Genomic DNA, 21,774 nt, shown 5'->3' on the forward strand with positions numbered 1-21,774 from the left:
CATGGTGATTTCAAACTGGAAATCCTAACGTAACAATTTGTTTTAAAAGCTAACTTTCTTAGCCAGGCATGATGATACGATACAAGTCTATAATTCTAGCATTCATGAGGCTAAGACAGGATTGTGGATTCAAGGTCAGCCTGTACTATACAGTGAGCTTCAGGTAAGGCTAAACTGAAAAACAAAACAAAACAAAGAACAACAAAACAGGATGAAATTTTCAAAACTGCATTGTGAAGAATATTATATATCTTAATTCTTCCACAGAATATATCATATGCAGTCTAACACACACACAATGTATGTGTAACAATGGGTCACATATTGTTACATAAATGAAATACTTTCACTCTGCAAATCCCTGGGTCAGTGCAAGAAGATGATGTCTCTGGTAATGCTGGTTCTTCCCTCCCACCCGTGGAAATGGGAAAGCAACCATCCCAGCTTCAGACTGGTGCATACATCACTCTGAATTTGCATGGCATTTCTGGAGTGCTCCACATTCAAGGCGTCAGGCAGGAGGGTGTAGTTGTGGTAGGGCTGTCTGTAGTTGGTGTTGGTAGCAACTTCCTGAGACTTCTTTGCAGCGGTCACACTGAACATATCCAGAGGTGTGTGGTACCGGGTCTTGCTGGCCTCGTATCCCTTCTTATACTCACGATCTGATTGTATTTTGGCCACATTCATGTAGTGAACCAGTTTAGGGTCATCCTGAAGACTGAGAAAGCCAATTTGCTTGCCTTTGGCTTTTTCATAGGCTTCCTTGTATTTGCACTATTTGGAAGAGAGGGCCAGACAGAAGTTTGATATAAATTGAATTTATTTGACAATCTATACAAAGGCCAAGTTCAGTCTGAATCTAGATAATAGCTAAGGTATTTTTAGCATTTTAATATACAACTTGCAAAATATTTCTAACAAATTGTTCTGAGAATAATACATAATATAATGATTTGCAATCTATATCTAGATTGTTCATTAGCAGATTCTTTGAACGTGCTCAAAGTTTCCTGAAAAGTTTATTAAGCAGTTGTATATTGCTATCTCATTTCCATTAATAACTTACACTACTTTAAAAAAATATTTATGTAATCATGACTCCATTTCAGCAAAGCCCTACTCCAAATTAAAATATTGAACTTAAAATGAATGAATTTATACTCTATTATGATAATTATATCAACTCATCTAGAATATATAATTAAAAAACAATTAAAACATTGTTATTTAACCCACAATGCCTCCCAGTTTCTCTTGTTTCACTAGATTTGTTTCTTATATAAATAAATTGTGAAATTAAAACAGTATACTCTTTTAAAATGTTTGAAGACTTTATTTAATCATATTTTAGTATAATGAGAATTTTTCTTTACAAAATATAGATTAAAAAATTAAGTTCACAGTGAAAACTGTGATTTCCAAACTTTGCACAACTAAAAAGAAAATGTATTTGTAAAATTTTAATGAAGTTTTAAAAAATATTTTCAGTGAAGTAATAAGAAAATATCATTGGCACATAGGAAATAAGAAAACACTTCTATATTGTAATCTTTTCATTTGCTTCCCTCTAGAGACCATGGTTTCATGCACAACATGCAGATTTCTATAAAACACGCATAGTTTGCCTTACGTCACTAGCGATGTTCCTTGAACTTTTGGCGGCAACAATGGGAATAGCATCTGGTCTCAAGTCATAACCCTTGGCAAGGGTTTTCTTCCAGTCCGCTTTGTAATGAGCCTGTGAGAAACAAAGGGTCGCTTTATCATCTGAAGTTGTCTCTTAGTAGAAGAGAACCTGCAGCTAAGTGGTTAGCTCGTCACCAGTGTGTCTGTTACATTCTTTTTTGTAAACTCTAATAGGGGCTGGAGATAGAGGCCAGTAGTCCCACCACTCAGGAGGCTGAAAGGAGGGGTATGGGTTTGAGGCCCTCCAGTATTATACAGGGAGACCCTGTTTTGAAAAACAAAACAAAAATCAAATTCAACAAGAACAACACAAAACCAGTAAGCAATACATGGTATAATCTCAACTAATGACAAAATGTCTAAGTTGGCGTGACCTGCAAGGGAAAGAGGACGCTTTGAATGTAGGATAACAAAACATTTCCATAAATTTCTGTATTTTCAACCTCTCCTTTGAGAATGTCATATTTATGACACATTTTTCATACTAAAGCATTTCAAAGTTAGAGAAAGTCATTGTTATCAAACTGTTAAGATTCAGATCCTATGGCGTTTGTTGTTAAAATGCCTCAATTGCTACAAGAGGAAATTTAAGGGCCCCAAAGCACAGAAATTATTTCCAAAACCCCCGCACATCTCGAAGACAAAGCAGAACCTAATGTGTTAAAAATAATAACTAAGCTATCCTTTTTAAAAAAAAAAAATTAAGTTATCGTTAAGACATGAGCAGTTGCTGGGTATGGTGACAGAGGCAGGCAGGTCTCTGTGAGTTCCAGGCCATCTTGGTCTACCTAGGGAAGTCTAGGCTAGTGAAAGCTACACAATGGGATCCTGCCTGAAAATATATAAAATAAATGAACGGATTTTTTCAGGTTTAATTACATTTTTAAATTAGAATCCAAATGTTGGATTTATTTGTTTTATTTTAACTTTGAGATGAGGTCCCACTATGTTGCCTGGGCTGGGCTCAAACTCTGGATTCTTCAGCCTCAATGTCAATGACCAGTGTCCCAAGCTCCTGACATCACAGGCACATGCTATAACTCCTGTCTTTATTATTCTGGGTTTAAACATAGTAACCCAGACTGCTTCATAACTAGTTTCTTTAAAATATGCCAACATTCACAGAAGCAAACTGAACTCTTACAGAAGTTTTAATAAATAGTTGAAACAAAATTGTACAGAGCAGACTATGCACCTGAGCTTTCCAGTCTTTACTGTGTGTGTGTGTGTGTGTGTGTGTGTGTGTGTGTGTGTGTGTGTGTGTTTAAATGGAATACTATTTTTTAAACTGATTTTTATCATCTACTAGTGAGTCACAGCTCACAATTAGAAAGGATATACATTAAGGATATATATATATATATGTATATGTATATGTTATTATATATATGTATATAAATTTTATAGTGACCTTTGGTCCCCTGCTGTCTATACAAGGGTCCCCTCTGATTGCTCAAATGGTCTACATTTGGTTTTCTCTCCTTGCATGGCTCAGTACAAGAGTTCCCCAGAATTAGGAAAGGGATGTCCACATAAGCAATAATAGGCTGACACCAGGTCAGATACTCACATCACTCATATTGATGGCATTAACCTTGGCTTGGATAAACTGAGGCAATTCAGGGTCCATTGTATACTTATGCTTCATTTTCTCTCCCTCTACCTTGTAGTTCAACTGCAAAGAAAGAAGCATGAAATGTTATGAGTTGACACAGTATGAGCTTGATCAGGCAGCCATGCCTTTAAAAGGGAAGGCTACCATTTGTGTTTTCCATGTACAAAACGAATGCATACACCATAATAGGCAGGGAGCTGGGGTAGGTATATTTGTGTCTTCATCCCACCAGGTAGGGTGGTGGGTTCTGTGTTTAAAGCGGAAAAATAAAGGCAGATCTCTCTTCTTGGAGCTTTTAGTTTCATATGAAGGTATGTTTTTGCATAAACATGTAAACTGTAAACTATAGCTAAATTTGCAATATGTTGAAAAATACAGCAACCTTACAGAGAAACCTGGACAATCATGAAGGCAGAGGTAACATGTACTCAGACTCAAGTGAAAGGGAGCATTCTAGGCAGAAGAGCAGCATTTAGGGTCCCAAGGCCAGAAATGAGGGGGGGGCACATGGGGGAGTTCAGGGCAACCCGACATCCAAGCCTGGAAGTGGGATTACTTAGACAGAAGGGCAATCCACGAAACAGAGGTCTCTTCACCCAAGGTAACGAGTTTGAATTTTAATTTCTTTTTTTAAAAATTATTTATTTATTATGTATACAGAAGAGGGTGCCAGATCTCTTTACAGGTGGTTGTGAGCCACCATGTGGTTGCTGGGAATTGAACTCAGGACCTCTGGAAGAGCAGTAGGTGCTCTTAACCTCTGAGCCATCTCTCCAGCCCTGAATTTTAATTTCAAGGAGAAATCCCTAAGAGAGTTTAAACCCAAGAGGATGGGTTTCATTTGTTGGAGATCCCAGACTGAATCCAAGTCATTGCAGTCATTCATGTGAGAGACAAGGAACTCTGCCTGGTGGCAGATCAAAGACAAGTCCTGTAGCAAACTGGCGACTTAGGACACAGGCTTGGCGGAGGCACAGGATGTGGGGAGGACATGGAGGGGCTCTTTATATCAAAAGTTACCACCACATTTCTGGCTTGAGTATCTAGGTTCATGCTGATGGGATTTATTCCGCTGGAGCAGACAGTACAGTGAGGACCATTTTCCTAGCTAACTCAAACACATCCAGAAGTGAAACCTTCCTCAGTACAGAAGAATCTCCAGCATTTATGAACCCTAAAGTACAACATATCCTTAAGCACTGCAATAACATAAGAGCAGAGGTTGCCCTGAAGGAATGAAACCCACATACCATCCACAGGTCCAAGGCCAGTAAAAAAGTCCCCTACTTTCCAACATCTGAGGCTAAAACAAGTGTAATCTTTGTTTTATGTTTGGTTTCTCCTTCTGGGGACACTGTTAAAGAGCTCTGAAAGTACTAGGTGAAGTGAAGCAATGGGCATTGTAACTAGCCTCTGATTGGGAGAAGAGGGACTTGGTCTCAGAAATGATGGCAACAGATAAACCTCTGACCTCTTCCCCAGAGGCCTCATTTTAAGAGTGCCTCAATGAACGAGCCGTTATGCAAGAGGACTAGGGCATTATGCCATTTCTCTATGCATCTGGTGGAACTATGGCAACTCAGAGCAGGCAACAGCTTTTGCAATTCAGACCAAGTTGAAGATGAGAATAGGAACATTCATCTTCTATGTATAATGTGCAGGTCCTATGAATAGCACGGACTTTCTGTGTTGGAAAGACCCAATTTTCCCTGTCTTCAAGTTTAACATTGTTTCCAAAGTAGAATCTGTACCTGAACCTCTGAGAATAGTGTACATGTTAACATGGCTGCCTCCTCACATGCTGAGTAAAGGAGCAGAGTGAAGTGGCTTGGCCATGGTGTTCACTCATGGACTTAACCTTTAAAGGGAAACCTCTTACATCACTGAGCTGCTTTGTGTTCTGCTGAGCCAAAACCATGCCCATGGAGTCAGGCACACTCGTGAACTTGATGGTGTCCGGGTGTTGTCGGTATTTCCTCTCATTGAGGGCATCGCCTGCTTTCTTGGCCTTCTCCACCTCCAGCGAGCCGATGGGAATCCACCCGATGCCTTTGAAGAAGCTGTTATACTCATCTTTGTATACATTCTACAAAAAGAGGATGCTCATATGAGAAGGTAGCCTCGGGAATAGTCAGCGAGGCTTCTGGGAGCTGCAGTTCTGCCCGAAAGAAATGAAAGCAATTATTTTCCCTGTGCTTGCGTCTAGTGGGCCATTCAGCTTATTACCAGGAGCTGGGAATAAGAAAAAGCAGGTCTGCTGTTGGAGTGCATTATACAATGCATAGGGGAATCTAGGTCATGCACTTCCACAGATGTTGTGATTGTTTTGTCTCTTTTGACAATAAATTGGGCTTTCTTTTCGATTTCACTAAAAACTTTGCAAGTTTGAGTTTCACGCACACTGTCCACCCAGGTTATTTCTGAGCTTAGCTGGGTAGAGAGATTTTCACAGACTGCTCAATAACTGCATACCATTTCTTCCCCTGACAGAAGACAAGTCTTACAGAGATCTGCAGAAAGAAATGCCTTGACTGCTAAGCAGCTCCCTGTGCAGTTCTATGAATCATACTGCCAATAGAACCTCCCTAGTCCGTTGCATATGACTCATTACATAGATTTACATGGATGACGGTGTGACCTTGATTTTAGGAATAGAAAAAAAAAACTTTCCTGAATTCCAAAAGCACTGGGATTGAATTTTGCATCATCCAGCTAATACCACTGAAGCAGGCCCATAAGGGCACCTCTGGCTGAGAAGCAAAGTGCTCATGTCATTAGAAGAACATGGTCCTATCTCCATCCATAAGCTAACAGAGATGATGCCAATGTTTATAACATAAACATGGAAAGTCAGAAAAAAATGTAGCTTTGGAAGTTTTTGAATGGATGTTGCTTGTTCTAACGTGTATTCTTCAAGTATCTTATTGTGCGTTGAAGCCAAATAAAATGGACTGAAATGATCATCCTTTAAGAACAAATGTCTTTGGGTCTGTTATGTAACATATACTTACATCACTCTGAATTTGATTAGCGTTCCTCGTGTGCTCAAGACTCAGGGCATCAGGCAGGTATGTATAGTGATGTAGTGGTTGTTTGTAGTTGACATTGGTGGCCACATCCTGGGCCATCTTTGCAGCAGTGATGCTAACCATGTCCCCAGGGGTATGGTAACTGGTTTTGGTGTTCTCGTAGTTTTTCTTGTATTCTCGGTCTGACTGCAACTTTGCCACGTTCATGTAATGGACCAACTTGGGGTCATCCTGGAGGCTTCTGAAACCAACATGTTTTCCCTTTGACTTCTCATAAGCTTCCTTGTATTTATACTGTGGAGACAGTACTTGGTTAGCCAGGGACCAGGACTGGTAGCATTCAGCACAACAATTCTTTTCACACACAAAAGCAAACGGAACATTGTGACTTTCTAGATGAGTGTCCACCAAACACAGCCCACACTTCTTCCAGAATGTCATAGTAAAACCCTTTAAACTCTGCTGCGACCTCAAAGGAGTCCCATGGTCAATTGAACAATGCCCCCCTTGCTTGACTTCTACAGATGACTTGTATTCAGACCTATTTTTAAAATCTACCAGAATATCAACACACCACCTTCTAAATATAAGACCAATGTCTTTTAGCTTCATGGGGATGTGGCCTTTTCTAGTCCAGTTTGTGATTTCTGATCATGGATGTGAATCACATGATCATATATATCTGCCATGCAAGCAGCTGGGTCTTCACCCACTCACTCTATCTGGGCTCCCTCTGCAAGCTCTACAGCACTAAAGTGATTGCAAATGAATTAAGGAACTCCAACAAAGCTATGAACTGCTACGGGGGTTTTTTCACCAATAAAAACCGAACCCAAAGCAAATCTGCTCAAACCCAACCCAAGGCAAATCTGCTTGAGGTCTTTCACTGTGGGAACCATCATTGAGATGCAGAATGAGCTACCAGGTAACAGGTCAGACCCTCAATTTTTATTCAAGAGAATCCAAATCTACCAAACCCTACAAGCACCGAACACTGGCAATATAAGCAGGAATTCATAAGCAAGGACTTAGCAGGTGAAAGGGTTACCAAGTAATCACCGATATATTAGAGAAAGTGTGAGAACATGCTGATGTGGGGGAAGGGACAGAGTGCCACTTCAGACTTTCAATTAAATCAGGAGTGTATTTCAGAGTGATGTGTATTGTGTGCAAAGCTTCAAGGAAGGCAGTCCATCCCTGCAAGGAAAGCTGTAGTGACTTTATACCCCTCTCTCCTATGTGGGCTGTATGCACATTTGGTTTCTGCTCTTTTCTCAAGTCAAGATTGTAGCCCCTGGAATAGGGCATGATAGTGAACCCTGCAAGACATGAATGCCTTAAAAATGTGTTTATAAAGATAAGAACTCTCTCTCTCTCTCTCTCTCTCTCTCTCTCTCTCTCTCTCTCTCTCTCTCTCTCTCTGTGTGTGTGTGTGTGTGTGTGTATTTCATAGATTGTGGTGGTTTGAAAGAAAATGGCCCCCAAAGGGAGTGGCACTATTAGGAGGTATGGCATTGTTGGAGGAAGTGTGTCACTGTGAGGGCAGGTCTTGAGATCTCTTTTGCTCAAGCTTCCCTCAGTGTGACAGTAGCTGACTTCCTGTTGCCTGCAAGATGTAGATAGAACTCTCAACTCTAGTACCCACATCTGCCTGCATGCCACCATGCTTCTCACCCTGATGATAATGGACTGAACCTCTGAAACGGTAAGCAAGCCACAATGAAATGTTTCCTTTGTAAGATTTGCTGTGGTCATGGTGTCTCTTCACAGCAGTAAAAGCCTAACTAAGACATAGATGAAATGGCATCAATTGACTGAAATGATTACAGTTATATCCTAAAAGAGTCAGAGTCAGGGGTCCTACTTGGCTTATGGAATATCTCTAGATATGTAACATTCTCAATTCATTTTTTTTTGGTTTGTTTGTTTTGTATTTTGTTTTTCGAGACAGGGTTTCTCTGTGTAGTTTTGCACCTTTCCTGGATCTCACTCTGTAGATCAGGCTGGCCTTGAACTCACAAAGTTCCGCCTGCCTCTGCCTCCTGAATGCTGGGATTAAAGGCATGCGCCACTACCACCTGGCCTCTCCATTCCTTTTTAATGCAATTGTAATGCAGGCAGTCACCTGAATTTAACATGTTACTGTCATTCATTCCATGTTCTCACTTGAAAATAAATGCGAGCTGTCAGGGAAATGTGTCTGTGAAGGTAATTTTTATCATGAGTCAGGAGAGAAAGCCACTGCCAGACTTATGACATTGCTACTACATGGAGTCATTTGAAAAAAAAAATCACCATGTTGAAATGGTGGCAGGTTTTCAAAACACTTTTGTGGAGCGTTTGAACGCCATTCATTGTATATGTATATTCAAGCAAGCATGTGTCCAATTTCTTTTGAAGAAGGTAGTCACTTTTTACTCACGTCACTGGCAATGTTTCTTGATGACTTGGCCGCTGTGATGGGGATCGCATCAGCCAGGACATTGTTGCCTTTGGCTATTAAATCATGCCAGTCCCGTTTGTAACAGACCTGGGGTAGAAAAGCAAAGGGAGTCAGCGCACTATTTACCAATGGGCTCAGGAATCCCTCAGTGGCTGGCCTCTTCCGTTCTCGCTCATGGGCAAGTTGAAGAAGTAGATGTCCATCACAGGTACTCTTCTATGAAGCCACATCTGCAAGGCTCACACTTAGTCTCTAGCACTAAATCACAGGTCTCTCACCAGTTGTTCACTTAAATCTGGCCTTGGCACACACAGAAGAGGGAAATTGAAAAACCAGAGTGGATGCAGGGAGGGATAGTAAAGGCTATAGGAACTGTGGTACATGAGGGCCATTGAGAGAAAACGAGGCTGTCCAGTCTTACGAAGGATGGCCAAGAGGACACCAGGCAGCCAGCTTTACATTTTTTTTTTGTGTGTGTGTGTGGAGCTGAGGATCGAACCCAGGGCCTTGCGCTTGCTAGGCAAGCACTCTACCACTGAGCTAAATCCCCAACCCCTACAAATTTTAAGGCAATTGTTTTTTTAAAAAAATGAAACCAATAAATAAGGATTTAATGAATTTTCATTTGTCTTCTGGAGGATTAGAATTCCTCTCCCATATGCCAACTGAAGAGCTAAGCAGAAGTTTTAGGGGAATATGCAATGTCCTCTATGTAAGGAAGAGCACTACATCCCATGAAGGGGTCTTCCCTTGCCAAGAGCCAACTCGAGTCAAGAGACAACCGTCCTGAGACATGCTCTGCTGGAGATTAAGAGTGGGAAGCTATCTTAAACAATCATCCAGATGCTTTCCAAAGTACTGGAGTATTTTATTGCCACATCAAGTTTTCACACCACATCAGAGACCCATGCTACTTACATCACTTATATTGTAAGCATTGCACTTGGCCTGGAGAAACTCTGGGAGGTCAGGACTCAAAGTGTATTTATGCTTTACGTCTTCGCCTTTAGCTTTGTATAAGATCTGCAACACACAGAAACAACAATAAAAGCCTTCCACACCAGGCTGAAGAGAAAGCCATTCACCACACACGTAAAGGAGTTGCTCTTAGTAGAAGCCTTCCTCCCATGGTTTCCCTCCCCTTTTGTCTCCTCCTCTTTCCTGTATGGGTCTTGCTATGTAGTCTAAATCTTTAGACTCTCAAGGTCTGGGATGAAAGGTATATGCCACCATATGTGCCCTGGAATACAACTTTTTGTACCTGTCAAATGTATCCAATAAGGGGTGGGGAGCAATAAAGGAGGAATTGTAGGAAAGGGATTGAGAGGTGTAGGTTGGTTCTAAATGCCTTATATTCATGAATGGATAGTAAACAGAACATTTTAAAATGTACCCAGTAAGACAGTCTTTTAATGGCAGTTGAAAAGGAAGATTTTATAAAGGACAGTTTTAAAAAAGTTAGTGCTTAGGGAATAAAAAAAATGCCTAAGCTAAATTTTTAATTTTCTTTTTTATTTAACAATTTAAATTTTATTTTTTGTGTGTACATATCTTGTTTACATGTATGTTTGTGCACCTCATGCATGGTGCTTGTGGAGGTCAGAAGTGGGCACTGGAGTTATGGATAGTTGTGAGCCACCATGGGGGTGCTGGGAACCCAACCTGGGTCTGCTTGCAAGAGCAATCAGTGCTCTTAAACACTGAGCTGTCTCTCCAGCACCCATAGTCTTAACAATGAACACACAGAATACTAAATTAGAAATTCAAAGACATTGGCATAAGAGTAGCCACATAAAGAGCACCCTTTGTAACACACACACACACACACACACACACACACACACACACACACACCATCTCTCCTGCTGTACTCACACACACATACACACACACCATCTTTTCTGCTGTACACACACACACACACACACACCATCTGTCCTGCTATACACACACACACACACATACACACACACACACACACACACACACACACACACACCATCTCTTCTGCTGTACACACACACACACACACACACACACCATCTGTCCTGCTGTACTCACACACACACACACATACACACACACACACACACACACACACACACCATCTCTTCTGCTGTACACACACACACCATCTGTCCTGCTGTACTCACACACACACACACCATCTGTCCTGCTATACACACACACACACACACACACACACACACACACTATCTGTCTTGCTGTACTCACACACACACCATCTCTCCTGCTGCACACACACACACACACACACACACACACACACACACACACACACACCATCTCTCCTGCTGTACTCACATCGCTGACTTGCTGTGTGTTCTGCCTTGCTTGCACCATCACTGGAGAGTCCACGATGCTGGTGAACTTAAGTGTGTCTGGATGCTGCCTGTATTTCTTTTCACTCAGGGCATCGCCTGCCTTTTTAACTTTCTCTTGGTCGAGACTGCCAATGGGTATCCAGCCAATGCCCTTCATCCAGGTGTTGTAGTCTTCCTTGTAGGCATTCTACAGCGGGAGGGAAGAGGAGTGAGAGGCAGGCCCATGCTGGGACCCGAGGGGATGCTCCCCTGGGATCCACAGCACTTACATCACTCTGTATGTGCATCATGTTCTTGGACAGCTCCAGGTCCATGGCATCCGGCAGATAGGTGTAGTGGTGGAGAGAGTGTTTGTAGCTGGTGTTGCTGATCACATCCTGTGCCTTCTTGGCTGCCACCACATCAAACATGTCATGGGGTGTGTTGTACTTGGTCTTTGTCTTCTCATAGTCCTTTTTATACTCCCGGTCTGACTGTATCTTGGCCACATTCATGTAATGAACCAGTTTAGGATCATCTTGGAGACTTTGGAATCCAACCATTTTCCCTTTAGCTTTTTCATAATCTTTTTTGTAATGAATCTATTGGGAATGAAAGTGGGGATATTTTGAAATGCAGCTTGGAAGATACTGAACAGTGAGGTCATAATTTGAAAGTTTTTGAACTTCCTGGACATGTCTATATGCCCATAACAAGGGGATTGGTTCTAGGATTCCCCACCCCATGCAGACACAAAGCTCCACCCACACTCAAGTCCCTTATGTGAGCCATGGTATATAACCTATGCATACTCTCTCATGGACACTTCAAATCATCTCTAGATTACTTACAATATCTAATAAATTTTAAATGCTATATAAATGTTTTGTATCATTTTGAAGATAATGACAAGAATAAAGTCTCTAAGTGTTTAGAACAAATGTATTTTAAAAATCTTTTTGGTCCACAGTTAGATATCTGTTGATATGAAATCTGAGGATATGAAGGGTCAGCTTTGTATGTAGTATGGTAAAATAAAACATCCCTTAGGGCCCACCTGAGTGTCTATAGCTACTTATGCACCCCCCAAAAAAGAGGTTGGGGTCCAATTTGTCATTGATATGAGCCATAATCAGTGACATACTGATATGAATTATAGTTCATATCAGTGAAAACTAATTCTCCACACTGTTTCTTCCCCCATAGACATCGGTAAACATCATGAAAAGAAAGCATTTCCCATTCTTTACTGACTACACTCTGCAGCCAGAGCCCTGGAACCGCTGAGGATTTGACAACTGAAGACTCTTCACTAGACATTTTCTGAGTCCTTGATTATTGCAAAGGAAACCCAGAGCCAGTCACGGTGAACAATATTTGACTCTGAATTATAGAAGGTCACTGGGAAATATTGGTGAGACCTGTAGAGGATCCTGGGAAACCCAGACCAGATAGGAAAGAGCTCTGGGGGCTATGGGGCATGGGGTGGCTGGAGGATCCACCCATGAGAAAGGTGGTCAGTGAGAAATTTCAGGAGGGAGGGTTTTTCAGTACAAGGACATCTGGGTTTTGTTCTTTTTTTAAAAAAATTACATTGGTGTAATGAAAACTTCATTTCAATCAGAAATTGTACTTGGATTTCCTAGAAAAATAGATGTAATACATGAAAAGGAAAGAGAGAGAAAGAGGAAATCACATAAATTAATAAAGATTAGAGACAAAATTATTCCATCCAGAAGCTATTACAACTTGAATTCCTTCTTGGTTTCTTATTAAAGTGATGTGAATTAATGTAGAAATCTGAACACTGATTTGAAGTCTTATTGGTAACTCACAAGTGGAGAGTTATGCCAATTCTGACCTCCAAGAACACTAAGGTCTGTTGTGGGTACTTTCTGTACAGAATTGTTTCCAGTCAAGGACACCATACATGGTGGCTTCTGGGTATCCTGTGAGATCCTATGTTAGACACATGACCATGACTGAACTTACATCACTTGCAGCCTGCCTGGCAGCTTTGGCAGCTTTGATGGGAATTGCATCAATTCTCAGGTCATATCCTTTCTTGCTTAAGTCTTTCAAGTCGGCTTTGTACAGATTCTGTAAGAGAAATACCCGCTTGAGTAGGACTGCAAGGCAATGTGAGTGAAGGATGAGCATGCAGGACAGTGATGTGCATACCTCACTGATATTGTAGGCATTCACTTTAGCTTGAATGAACTGTGGCAGGTCTGCTGGCAGGCTGTACTTATGCAGAATTTCCTCCCCCTTGGCTTTGTAAGTGATCTAGGAGAGGAGAAACCATGTACAAACCAAGTATGGAGAGACAATTAGCAGCACTGGAGAATAATTCGAGGGTGATATTAAGAAAGACTCTCACTGTACTATCCCTACACACATCTGCAAAAGTATATGCACATTCTAGGACACTCATGTCGTGGCACGGAGTCCTGTCTCGTTGCGTGCTCACTGTTGGACAAGATTTCTGAGCATGGACTGGGAATCTCTGGCTCTACGCAGGGGTACCTGGAAGACCTCAACCCAAGGAGGTGATCTGGTGGAAATGCTAATCTGCAGGCACTTCCCTGAGCCAGAGCAGGCAAGCAAGACAGTACACATCAATAATCTATTTTAGACTTCATAAGAGTCTAAAGGGACTTATTTTGATAATATATATTTTCTCCTAACTCTGATTTAAGATACTATCTCCACCCGACCCAGCAGCTATATTCATTCTTTCTGGTCTTCCTAGAGATACCTTATAATCACCATGACCTTTCCCTCAGGGAGCCTTCTCTTAGTGGTGGCAGGACAGCTGGTATAGTATATGCAATGTCCTGAAGACAGGATTAGCTGTGTGTGGCACCACTGGACAGCAGGAATTCACAGATGCCCACAAGAGGCTCTTCAGATGGCAAAACGGTTCCAGGTAACCAGTACACTTGAGAGCAGGTACCTTCATGTTAATAAACAGTTACTAAAACACAACAGGATGGACACTTACATCACTCCTCTGGGCCTGGTTAATTTTAGACTGCACTGTAATGGGAGCATCTTCAATGGAGGTAAACTTGAGTGTATCTGGATGCTGGCGGTATTTTTTCTTGGAGAATAAAAAAAAAAAAAAGATTAAAAATTACTTTTCACTACAGGCCCTGCATTGAAAATCCTTGAGATTTACTTTGGAAAGACACAGAAGGGTTTTCTCAGTTTAAAAATACTGAAGTCCTGATCACCTTGGATGAGGAATAAATACAATACCGAATTGAATGTTTAAAATTGGTGTCATCATGGGCAGTCTGTGAAGGGGAGGCACAGCTCCCTGGAAGCATGCTTGTACTCCTCCAATTCCTTGCTTATGTCATAAAAGAAGGCCTTTCTGTTATGCTGAGCCAGAAACACCACAGAGGTCTCTGGAGGGTTAGCAGAAATGCAAGCAAGAATATTTGGGCTGTCTTTTTGTTGATTTTGTTTAATCAGGGTCTTAATGTGACATAGGGCTGGCTTCAAGCTCAGTGACTATCCAAGGATAGTCCTGAACTCCCAACCCTCTTGCTTCTGCCTCCTGAATACTAGAGTGGCTTTACATGATCTCAACAACTTCATCAGCAACTGGAGCAAAAAGGGAGTTTTCTGGTTGAGGGATAAATTGCTAATGTAGAGCAACAGCTAACGATTAGTGGGCGCAGAGAAAATATCCACTTTGCAGCCTTCTGGCTTCTTATGTATGCACCACTTATGTGCTGAAGAAGGAAGAAGGAGGGCTTTGGGAAGGTGGCCCAATAGGGGAACTGATAACTCTCGCTACTTTTATGCCTGTCTTCTCTACTAATATGCCCAGTCACCACCCTTGGGGCACACTGTACACTCCACTTTTACAAATATTTTAACACTGCTTTTTTTTTTTAACACTCTGAACTTCTGAAAACTACCAGCATAAGAAGATATTTTCCTAAAGATCTTTGAGAAGGCAAAATTGCTTTCAGAAAACCCAAAGAAAAGCAGACAGAAACTAGAATACTTCCAGCCTGAGTGTGGTAGACACGCCTCGCTTCGCACCACTGTCCTTCACACCCTTTCCTTTCCTTTGTGATGCAGTCATGTGACAACAATGTATTTTCAGCTGTTGATGGAGAAGGGACAGATACTGTGGCCATATTAAGAATCTCAGGATGACCACTGCCTTTTCCCTAAAACTAAGTGGCAATTTGTAAACTACTCCAGAGTCATCAAGACTGTAATCAAGGGCACAATTTTTAAAAAAGAACCTTTGACAGCTACATTACTCAGAATTACCCCAGGCTAGAAAGAAGCCCCATGTCTACCAAAAAGTCAAGAGGCCATTAATATGTGAAGTATCTTTGCAAAGGAAGGCCATGCAATTAAAAAAATAAAGAAAAGGAATGACTTTTAGGCATAGGCAAAAGTATCGAAAGGAACAACAACAACAAAAAGCCAGATGGCAAGGAAGCTTTATAAAAGGTAAAACCATAGAGACCAGAAGCAGATCAATAATGGCCCAGGGTTGAAGACAGGCCGGGGTTCTCGAGGAAACTTCATGAAGATTTGTAGCAATTTAAAATTAATTTGTAAGGTGGGTATTGGGGTTCATGCCTGGAATCCCCATACTTAGAGGCTAAGGCAAGATTACCACCACATGTTCAAGGCCAGCCTGGGTGACAATGAATTCTAGGCCAGTCTGGGTTACAGAGTGAGATCTTATCTTAAAATAAAAATGAAAGTAGAAAAAAATATCCTGGTAGCAGAGGGTGCACAACTGCATGAATTCTGTGGAAAGGAGGTCAATTTCACATAGTGTGAATAAAGTTGTCCAGCTATATTTGAATGTTTCACATGAATAGTTTAGAGGCTATAAAGGGATATGAATATATTTCTGAATTATTTGTGCTTTAATTTTTTTTTTCAGCAGCAATGACCAGAAAGTGAAGTAGAGAAAGTACTTCCTGAGGCTTGGCGTTTGAACAGGACCTAGTCTTCTCTAGCATAGTGGTGGTCATACCTCATTAAGAATGTCCGAGGCTCGCTTGGCCTTCTCCATCTCCAAGGACCCGAAGGGCACCCAGCCACAGCCCTTCATCCAGCTGTTGTAGTCAGATTTGTATTCCACCTACAACAACAGAGGCATCACATTGTCTTCATTGTTACTATCACCCCAACTTCGGGCATTTTACTCTGTGTTGACAGATTTCTGAGCACACGTGTTGCTCTCTCTGCATATGCACAGTTCTTTGGTGACAGTTTGGAACACTTGGATCACTGCTTCCTAATCTCCATGTCCTCCATCCCCCCCTTACATTTAACTTAATGGAAGTGTGTAGAATTCTGATACTATCCCAGAAAAGGCTCAATTCCAGGCTATATTCTAAAGAATAAATGGAATGATAACATTGGGACCATTGTCTGTAGAGGTTTTCACCCTGGAGTGCTAACTGTTGTATCTCTATAGCCAAACAAGGCCTGAACTGATGGTCCTACTGAAGGTGAAGAATCTTGGTCATTTTCTAATAAGGTTTGAGGGTAGTTATTTGTCAAAGCCTTGGCCCACATTGTCCTTCGTGTACAGTGTGACCATCTTAGAAGGGTTTCTGCATCGGCCAACAAAACACTTGGAAACAGTTCTCCTTGTTCATTTGCTTAAGGAGACAGTTATTATGTGGAACTGATACTTTGTGGGGACAATCACCCGATGCTATTAAGGCAGTGAGCTCTTCTAGTCATCTGACCACAGATGACACCCAAAATTTAACTCCAGAAACAAACTTAAAATTGTTGTTCTTTTATTCTGTATGTTAAATGTGTTGCTCTGATTGGTTAATAAATAAAACACTGATTGGCCAGTAGCCAGGCAGGAAGTATAGGTGGGACAAGGAGAGAAAATTCTGGGAAGTGGAAGGCTGAGGCAGAGAGACGCTGCCAGCCACCACCATGAAAAAGTGAGATGTAAGGTACCAGTAAGCCACAAGCCACATGGCAACTTACAGATTGATAGGAATGGGTTAATTTAAGTTATAAGAACAGATAACAAGAAGCTTGAGCCATTAGGCCAAACAGTTTAAATAATATAAGCATCTGTGTGTTTATTTTATAAGTGGGCTGTCGGACTGCCGGGGCTTGGAGGGACCCAGAGAGAAAACTCTAGCTACATTCTTTAGAATGGATTTTAAAAAAACTGGAGAAAAAAAAAATCAAGAAATCAACCTTGCCTCTGAGGGACTCCTAATAGAGTGTGTTGAAGATACATAGAAAAATTAAATAATTAAGAAATACAATCATGCACACAGTGAAACTGCCATTGGTAGTGAAGGAGAGATAAGAAATATATATTGTACCCTTATTTATGTACCTAACAATATCAAACTATTACTCTGTATTTTGATAGTTTTAATTGAAATTCCTGTCTGGAAACTGTAGGACTGCTTAGAAAATAGAATGAGTTAAAGTTTTACTCAAGTGTTCTGAGTACATTCTGATACCACATTAAATCTCCTCCCTCTAGTCTTGGGAAGGCAGACACTGGCATAAACTGCCTTAAGAAAGGATTATGGCTGCTATCAAAGATCATATTGCCGATCCTGTTTACCAAGGAAGGAATGCTTAATTTGCTATCTGCAAGCATTTGTGTGTGTTCAATTTCTACCTGTAAATGTTTGTTCCTGCAGACCTGTCTAACTGTGATGGAAATTCTCTTTGGTGAGCACGGGACTCAGAGAGTAGCCTTGGATGTCACACTGTTACCTGACCTATAAAAGCTGAACTTTATAAAGCATGAGCTTGGGTTTGTGCCTGGGTGAAATCAAACTAAGTTTCTCTTGTCTCTCCGACTGCTTGCTTGGTCCTGTTCTGGTTAATATTTTCATGACAGTAGGGCTATAAATTATTCAGTCACTGGAAAAATAGTTTCTCAGAAAACTAAAAGTAAGACTGTCACATGACCTAATGATTTGACTTCTGAGGTAAATACCCAAAAAACTGAAATAAGATGTTGAAAGGAAAATTGATTACTCATGATCATCTAAACAATTCATAGTAGCTAAAAGGTGGGGGCAATCCAAGCAATCACCAACAGAAGAATAGATACACAAGTTATGGCATGCATTTATAAAGGAATATTACTCATCTTTAAAAAAGAAAATTCTGACAAAAACTATAACAAGGGTAAACCTTGAGGGCACTATGCTAAGTGAAATATATCAGTTTCCAAAGACAAATGCTATATAACTCTACATGTGAGGTATTTACAATAGCAAAACTTAGAGCCTCAGTTGGTTTCTGTGGGCAGAAGAGGAGAGAATGGGGAAGTTATTGCTTAAGAGACAAAGCACTTTTGCCTTTAAGACCTTTCACTGGCCCTCGGCATCCATTTAAATACTCAAAACAACTTTTGTTTTACTTCAGTTTAATAGCGGAGGACTCTTGGCTCAGCAAGGTTGGCAACTTTCCCAGAAGGAAATAGTAACAGCACACACTAGACTCTGGTGTCCTGTCCTGAGGACATAGGCTACTAAGAACCACAGGGGCCATTTCCCAGTACCTCCATGCTTCCTCACAGACAGGCAGATACTTCAGAGAGGACTAACAACCAGGCTTGGGCTAGATTCTGTCCTGGCTCACCTTCCAAAGAGGGGAAGAGAAGGCCGGTACTCACATCACTCTGCAGTGCGTAAGCCTTCTTGGCGAGGTCCACATTGATACTGTCAGGTGGGTAGCTGTAGTTGTGCAAGACGTGTTTATAGTCCACATCACTGACAATAGCCTGAGATTTCTTAGCTTGGGTGACTTGGAGCATATCAAGAGGAGCAGTGTAGATAGTTTTTGATTTTTCATAGTCTTTACGGTATTCACGCTGTAAGAAGAGACCGTTTAGTACCACTCATTCTTAATGAATTCTCAGAAAAGCAGAGTAAGCATAACTTAGAGAAACAGATGGCAAACATTTGAGTAATTATTTTGTCCAAATTTGTTCCTATGAATTATTTCATCAAATTCCTCTAGAAAAATCATACAGATCTTCCCAAATTTATTTTACTTTTATCTTCTGATATTTTAGACAGGGTCTTGCTTGTGTGACTCTGGCTGGTCTGGTTCTATCTATGTAGCCCAGGCTGAAAACAACTTATGGCAGTCCTCCTGCCTCAGCCTCCCAAGTGCTGGGATTATAAGCACGAGCTACCACACCAGCTTCCAAAGCTTTTCAGTGAGAGAATGGCTATCGGTAAGCTTAGGGAACTTTATCTGCCTTCTTATATTTTGTGGGTTGTTACTTTCAGGGAATGGATTTATCAATTATAAAATCCAAGCCCCGAATGATGAATGGAAAACTTGGAAACTTACTGTGGCAAGTGCATGTTTAAAGCCTGTCCCATAGGAAAGGAACTGAAAAGGTAATGCTGTGACAGCAGTTGACGAGGACATGATTTGCTGAATTCTTTAGACACTTGTGTTTATGTTCTCAGTGGCTGACACATATCAGTGTTTATAAAACGCTGTCAAAACACACCACAGAAATACTTGCGCATTTGTGTTTATTGCTGAACTATTTACAATAGCCAGGAAATGCAATCGCCCCAGCTGCCCATCAGTAGACAAACAGATACATAAAATGTGGTTCCTCTACACAACGGAATTTTATGTAGCCATTAATAAAAGTGAAATCAGGACATCTGAAGAAAAATGGCTACAAATGGGAATCGTGATGTGAGATAAGGCAGACTCAGAAAGACAAACTCCATGTTTTGCCTTCTATGATGTCTAAATTTAGACTTGTGTATCTATGTGTGTGAGTGTGTTTATATATGTGTTGGTGTCTAGGTCACAAACTACAAAGGGGGTGAGAAAGAGGAAAAGCCCCTAAGATATATGGGAAACAGACAGGGTAATTGAATACAGATGATGAGAAAGCCAAGGGGTGGGTGGTGATTTGAAAGAAAATGACCCCAATAGGCCCATAAGGAGTGGCACTATTAGGAGGTGTGGCCTTGTTGGAGGAAGTGTGTCACTAGACCGTAGGCTTTGAGGTCTCATAAGCTCAAGTCAGTTCATTTCCTGCTGCTGCCAATCTGGTTAGAGAACTCTCAGCTCCTTCTCCAGCGCCATGTCTGCCTGCATGCCACCATGAAGATAATGGACTGAACCTCTGAACTGTAAACCAACCCTAATCAAATGTTTTCCTCTATAAGAGTTTTCGTGGTCATGGTGTCTCTTCACAGCAATAAAATCCTAACTAAGTCAGGGAGACTAACAAGAAGGAAGGGAGCAGGTGTGTGTGTGTGTGTGTGTGTGTGTGTGTGTGTGTGTGTGTCTGTGCACACACGCAGGGGGTGGTGGCAAACATGAAGGAAGGTAGTGGTGAGATGACTTAAGGAGAACAAGTCTAATGCCATAAGTCACGTGTGTGGAGATGCCATGATGGACATGGCCAAATTGCTTTGTGCGCTAACCTAAAAAAAAAAAAAATCAATTTTAAAAGCTTGTCAAAGATGTAAATGGCTTTAAGAAAAAGCTTTCTTGCTATATACAGCTTAACATTAGCCTGGACATTGTGTGAGAATGACTCACTTATGATGTCTTTCAGTTACCAATGTCAGCCAATTGATAAGAATTCATTGATTTATTTTGTGCCTAGCATCTAATGCTTTCAAGAACAGGATGAAAAACAAACAAACAAACTAAGACTGCTATAGGTTTCTGGGCATTGTGCAGAGTTGGTTGTAGCTTCTCAACCTGAGAAGGCATACAGAATGGTGGAAAGGCAGTGGCTGTACATGAGCACTGTGTAATGCTCACAGTAATGATAAAGAAAGCACACCCAGATCATTGTGTGCACACATGGTTAAACAAGCAAATGATACCCACGTCTGCCTTCTTCACCATGGAAACCAGTGTTTGAAAGCTGTGCCAAACACTGCAGCCACTCTTAAAATACCTTCTCAGCAGTATGTACTGTAACTGGCAAGAGCAGATGTTTGCCTTTCCATAGTATAAGTCATAACTAGAAAAGGACAAATGACCCAGGGGTCACCTTTAGGGAATCCATGAATCTCTGAAATTCAGAAAATAGGTGTGATAAAGAAAATGCTTTACAAAGGTGGTCTATGTTTTAAAAATCATATTTAAAAAGGGCAATCTTCAATGGAATGTATTTCTTAGATGGAGGCCACTGCCAATTATTAAAGTCAATAGAAAGCATTGATAACATTTTTATATTGGAAGTTCATTAGTTTCTTGTAAAGACAGTTTCAAAAATCAATTTAAAAGCTATTTCTCAATTAGATTAAAACATCTAGTGGTCTTTTATAGGAGATTCTGAGGACAAAAACTGACACTCTGTTAAATATTAATGCGGAGTCTTCCAAGTGGAATGGATGTCAACTACTGCCAATAAGTTCTTTCCTCAAATGTGAGGCACACAAGAGCCAGGTTCTTAGGAACTTGAGAGCCCATGGGCACAAAACCCTCCAACTGAAATCCTTCTACACCCTGGCATGTGGTCAGTAAAACCATCTTGAAAATAGGGCAGACACTCACGTCACTCTGGTTTTTGGCTGTCTTCAGGGAGTGCAGCATCTTGGGGTCATCATTGATGCTGAGGGCGCCAATCATCTTGCCTTTGCTCTTCTCATAGTCCTTCTTGTACATCACCTGCAAGGACACCGCACA

General features: G+C 41.1%; 1 protein-coding gene across 2 annotated transcripts in view; it reads right to left on the reverse strand.

Moving 5' to 3' along the window:
• The window catches only part of Neb (nebulin), a 197,348-nt gene that overhangs the window by 141,251 nt on the left and 34,323 nt on the right, over positions 1-21,774 (reverse strand). For both annotated transcript variants that reach the window (XM_036184940.1, XM_036184939.1), the window contains exons 25-39: positions 21,643-21,756; positions 18,764-18,961; positions 16,118-16,225; positions 14,102-14,200; positions 13,279-13,383; positions 13,090-13,197; positions 11,388-11,699; positions 11,099-11,305; positions 9,692-9,796; positions 8,753-8,860; positions 6,313-6,624; positions 5,181-5,387; positions 3,257-3,361; positions 1,631-1,738; positions 463-774 (exon numbers count right to left, since the gene is read on the reverse strand). In XM_036184940.1, the coding sequence (XP_036040833.1) occupies positions 463-774; positions 1,631-1,738; positions 3,257-3,361; positions 5,181-5,387; positions 6,313-6,624; positions 8,753-8,860; positions 9,692-9,796; positions 11,099-11,305; positions 11,388-11,699; positions 13,090-13,197; positions 13,279-13,383; positions 14,102-14,200; positions 16,118-16,225; positions 18,764-18,961; positions 21,643-21,756 (2,508 nt within the window). The remainder of the gene's footprint in view (positions 1-462; positions 775-1,630; positions 1,739-3,256; positions 3,362-5,180; positions 5,388-6,312; positions 6,625-8,752; positions 8,861-9,691; positions 9,797-11,098; positions 11,306-11,387; positions 11,700-13,089; positions 13,198-13,278; positions 13,384-14,101; positions 14,201-16,117; positions 16,226-18,763; positions 18,962-21,642; positions 21,757-21,774) is intronic.

This window comes from Onychomys torridus, chromosome 4 (assembly GCF_903995425.1).
Source record: "Onychomys torridus chromosome 4, mOncTor1.1, whole genome shotgun sequence".
Classification (NCBI taxonomy): Eukaryota; Metazoa; Chordata; class Mammalia; order Rodentia; family Cricetidae; genus Onychomys; species Onychomys torridus.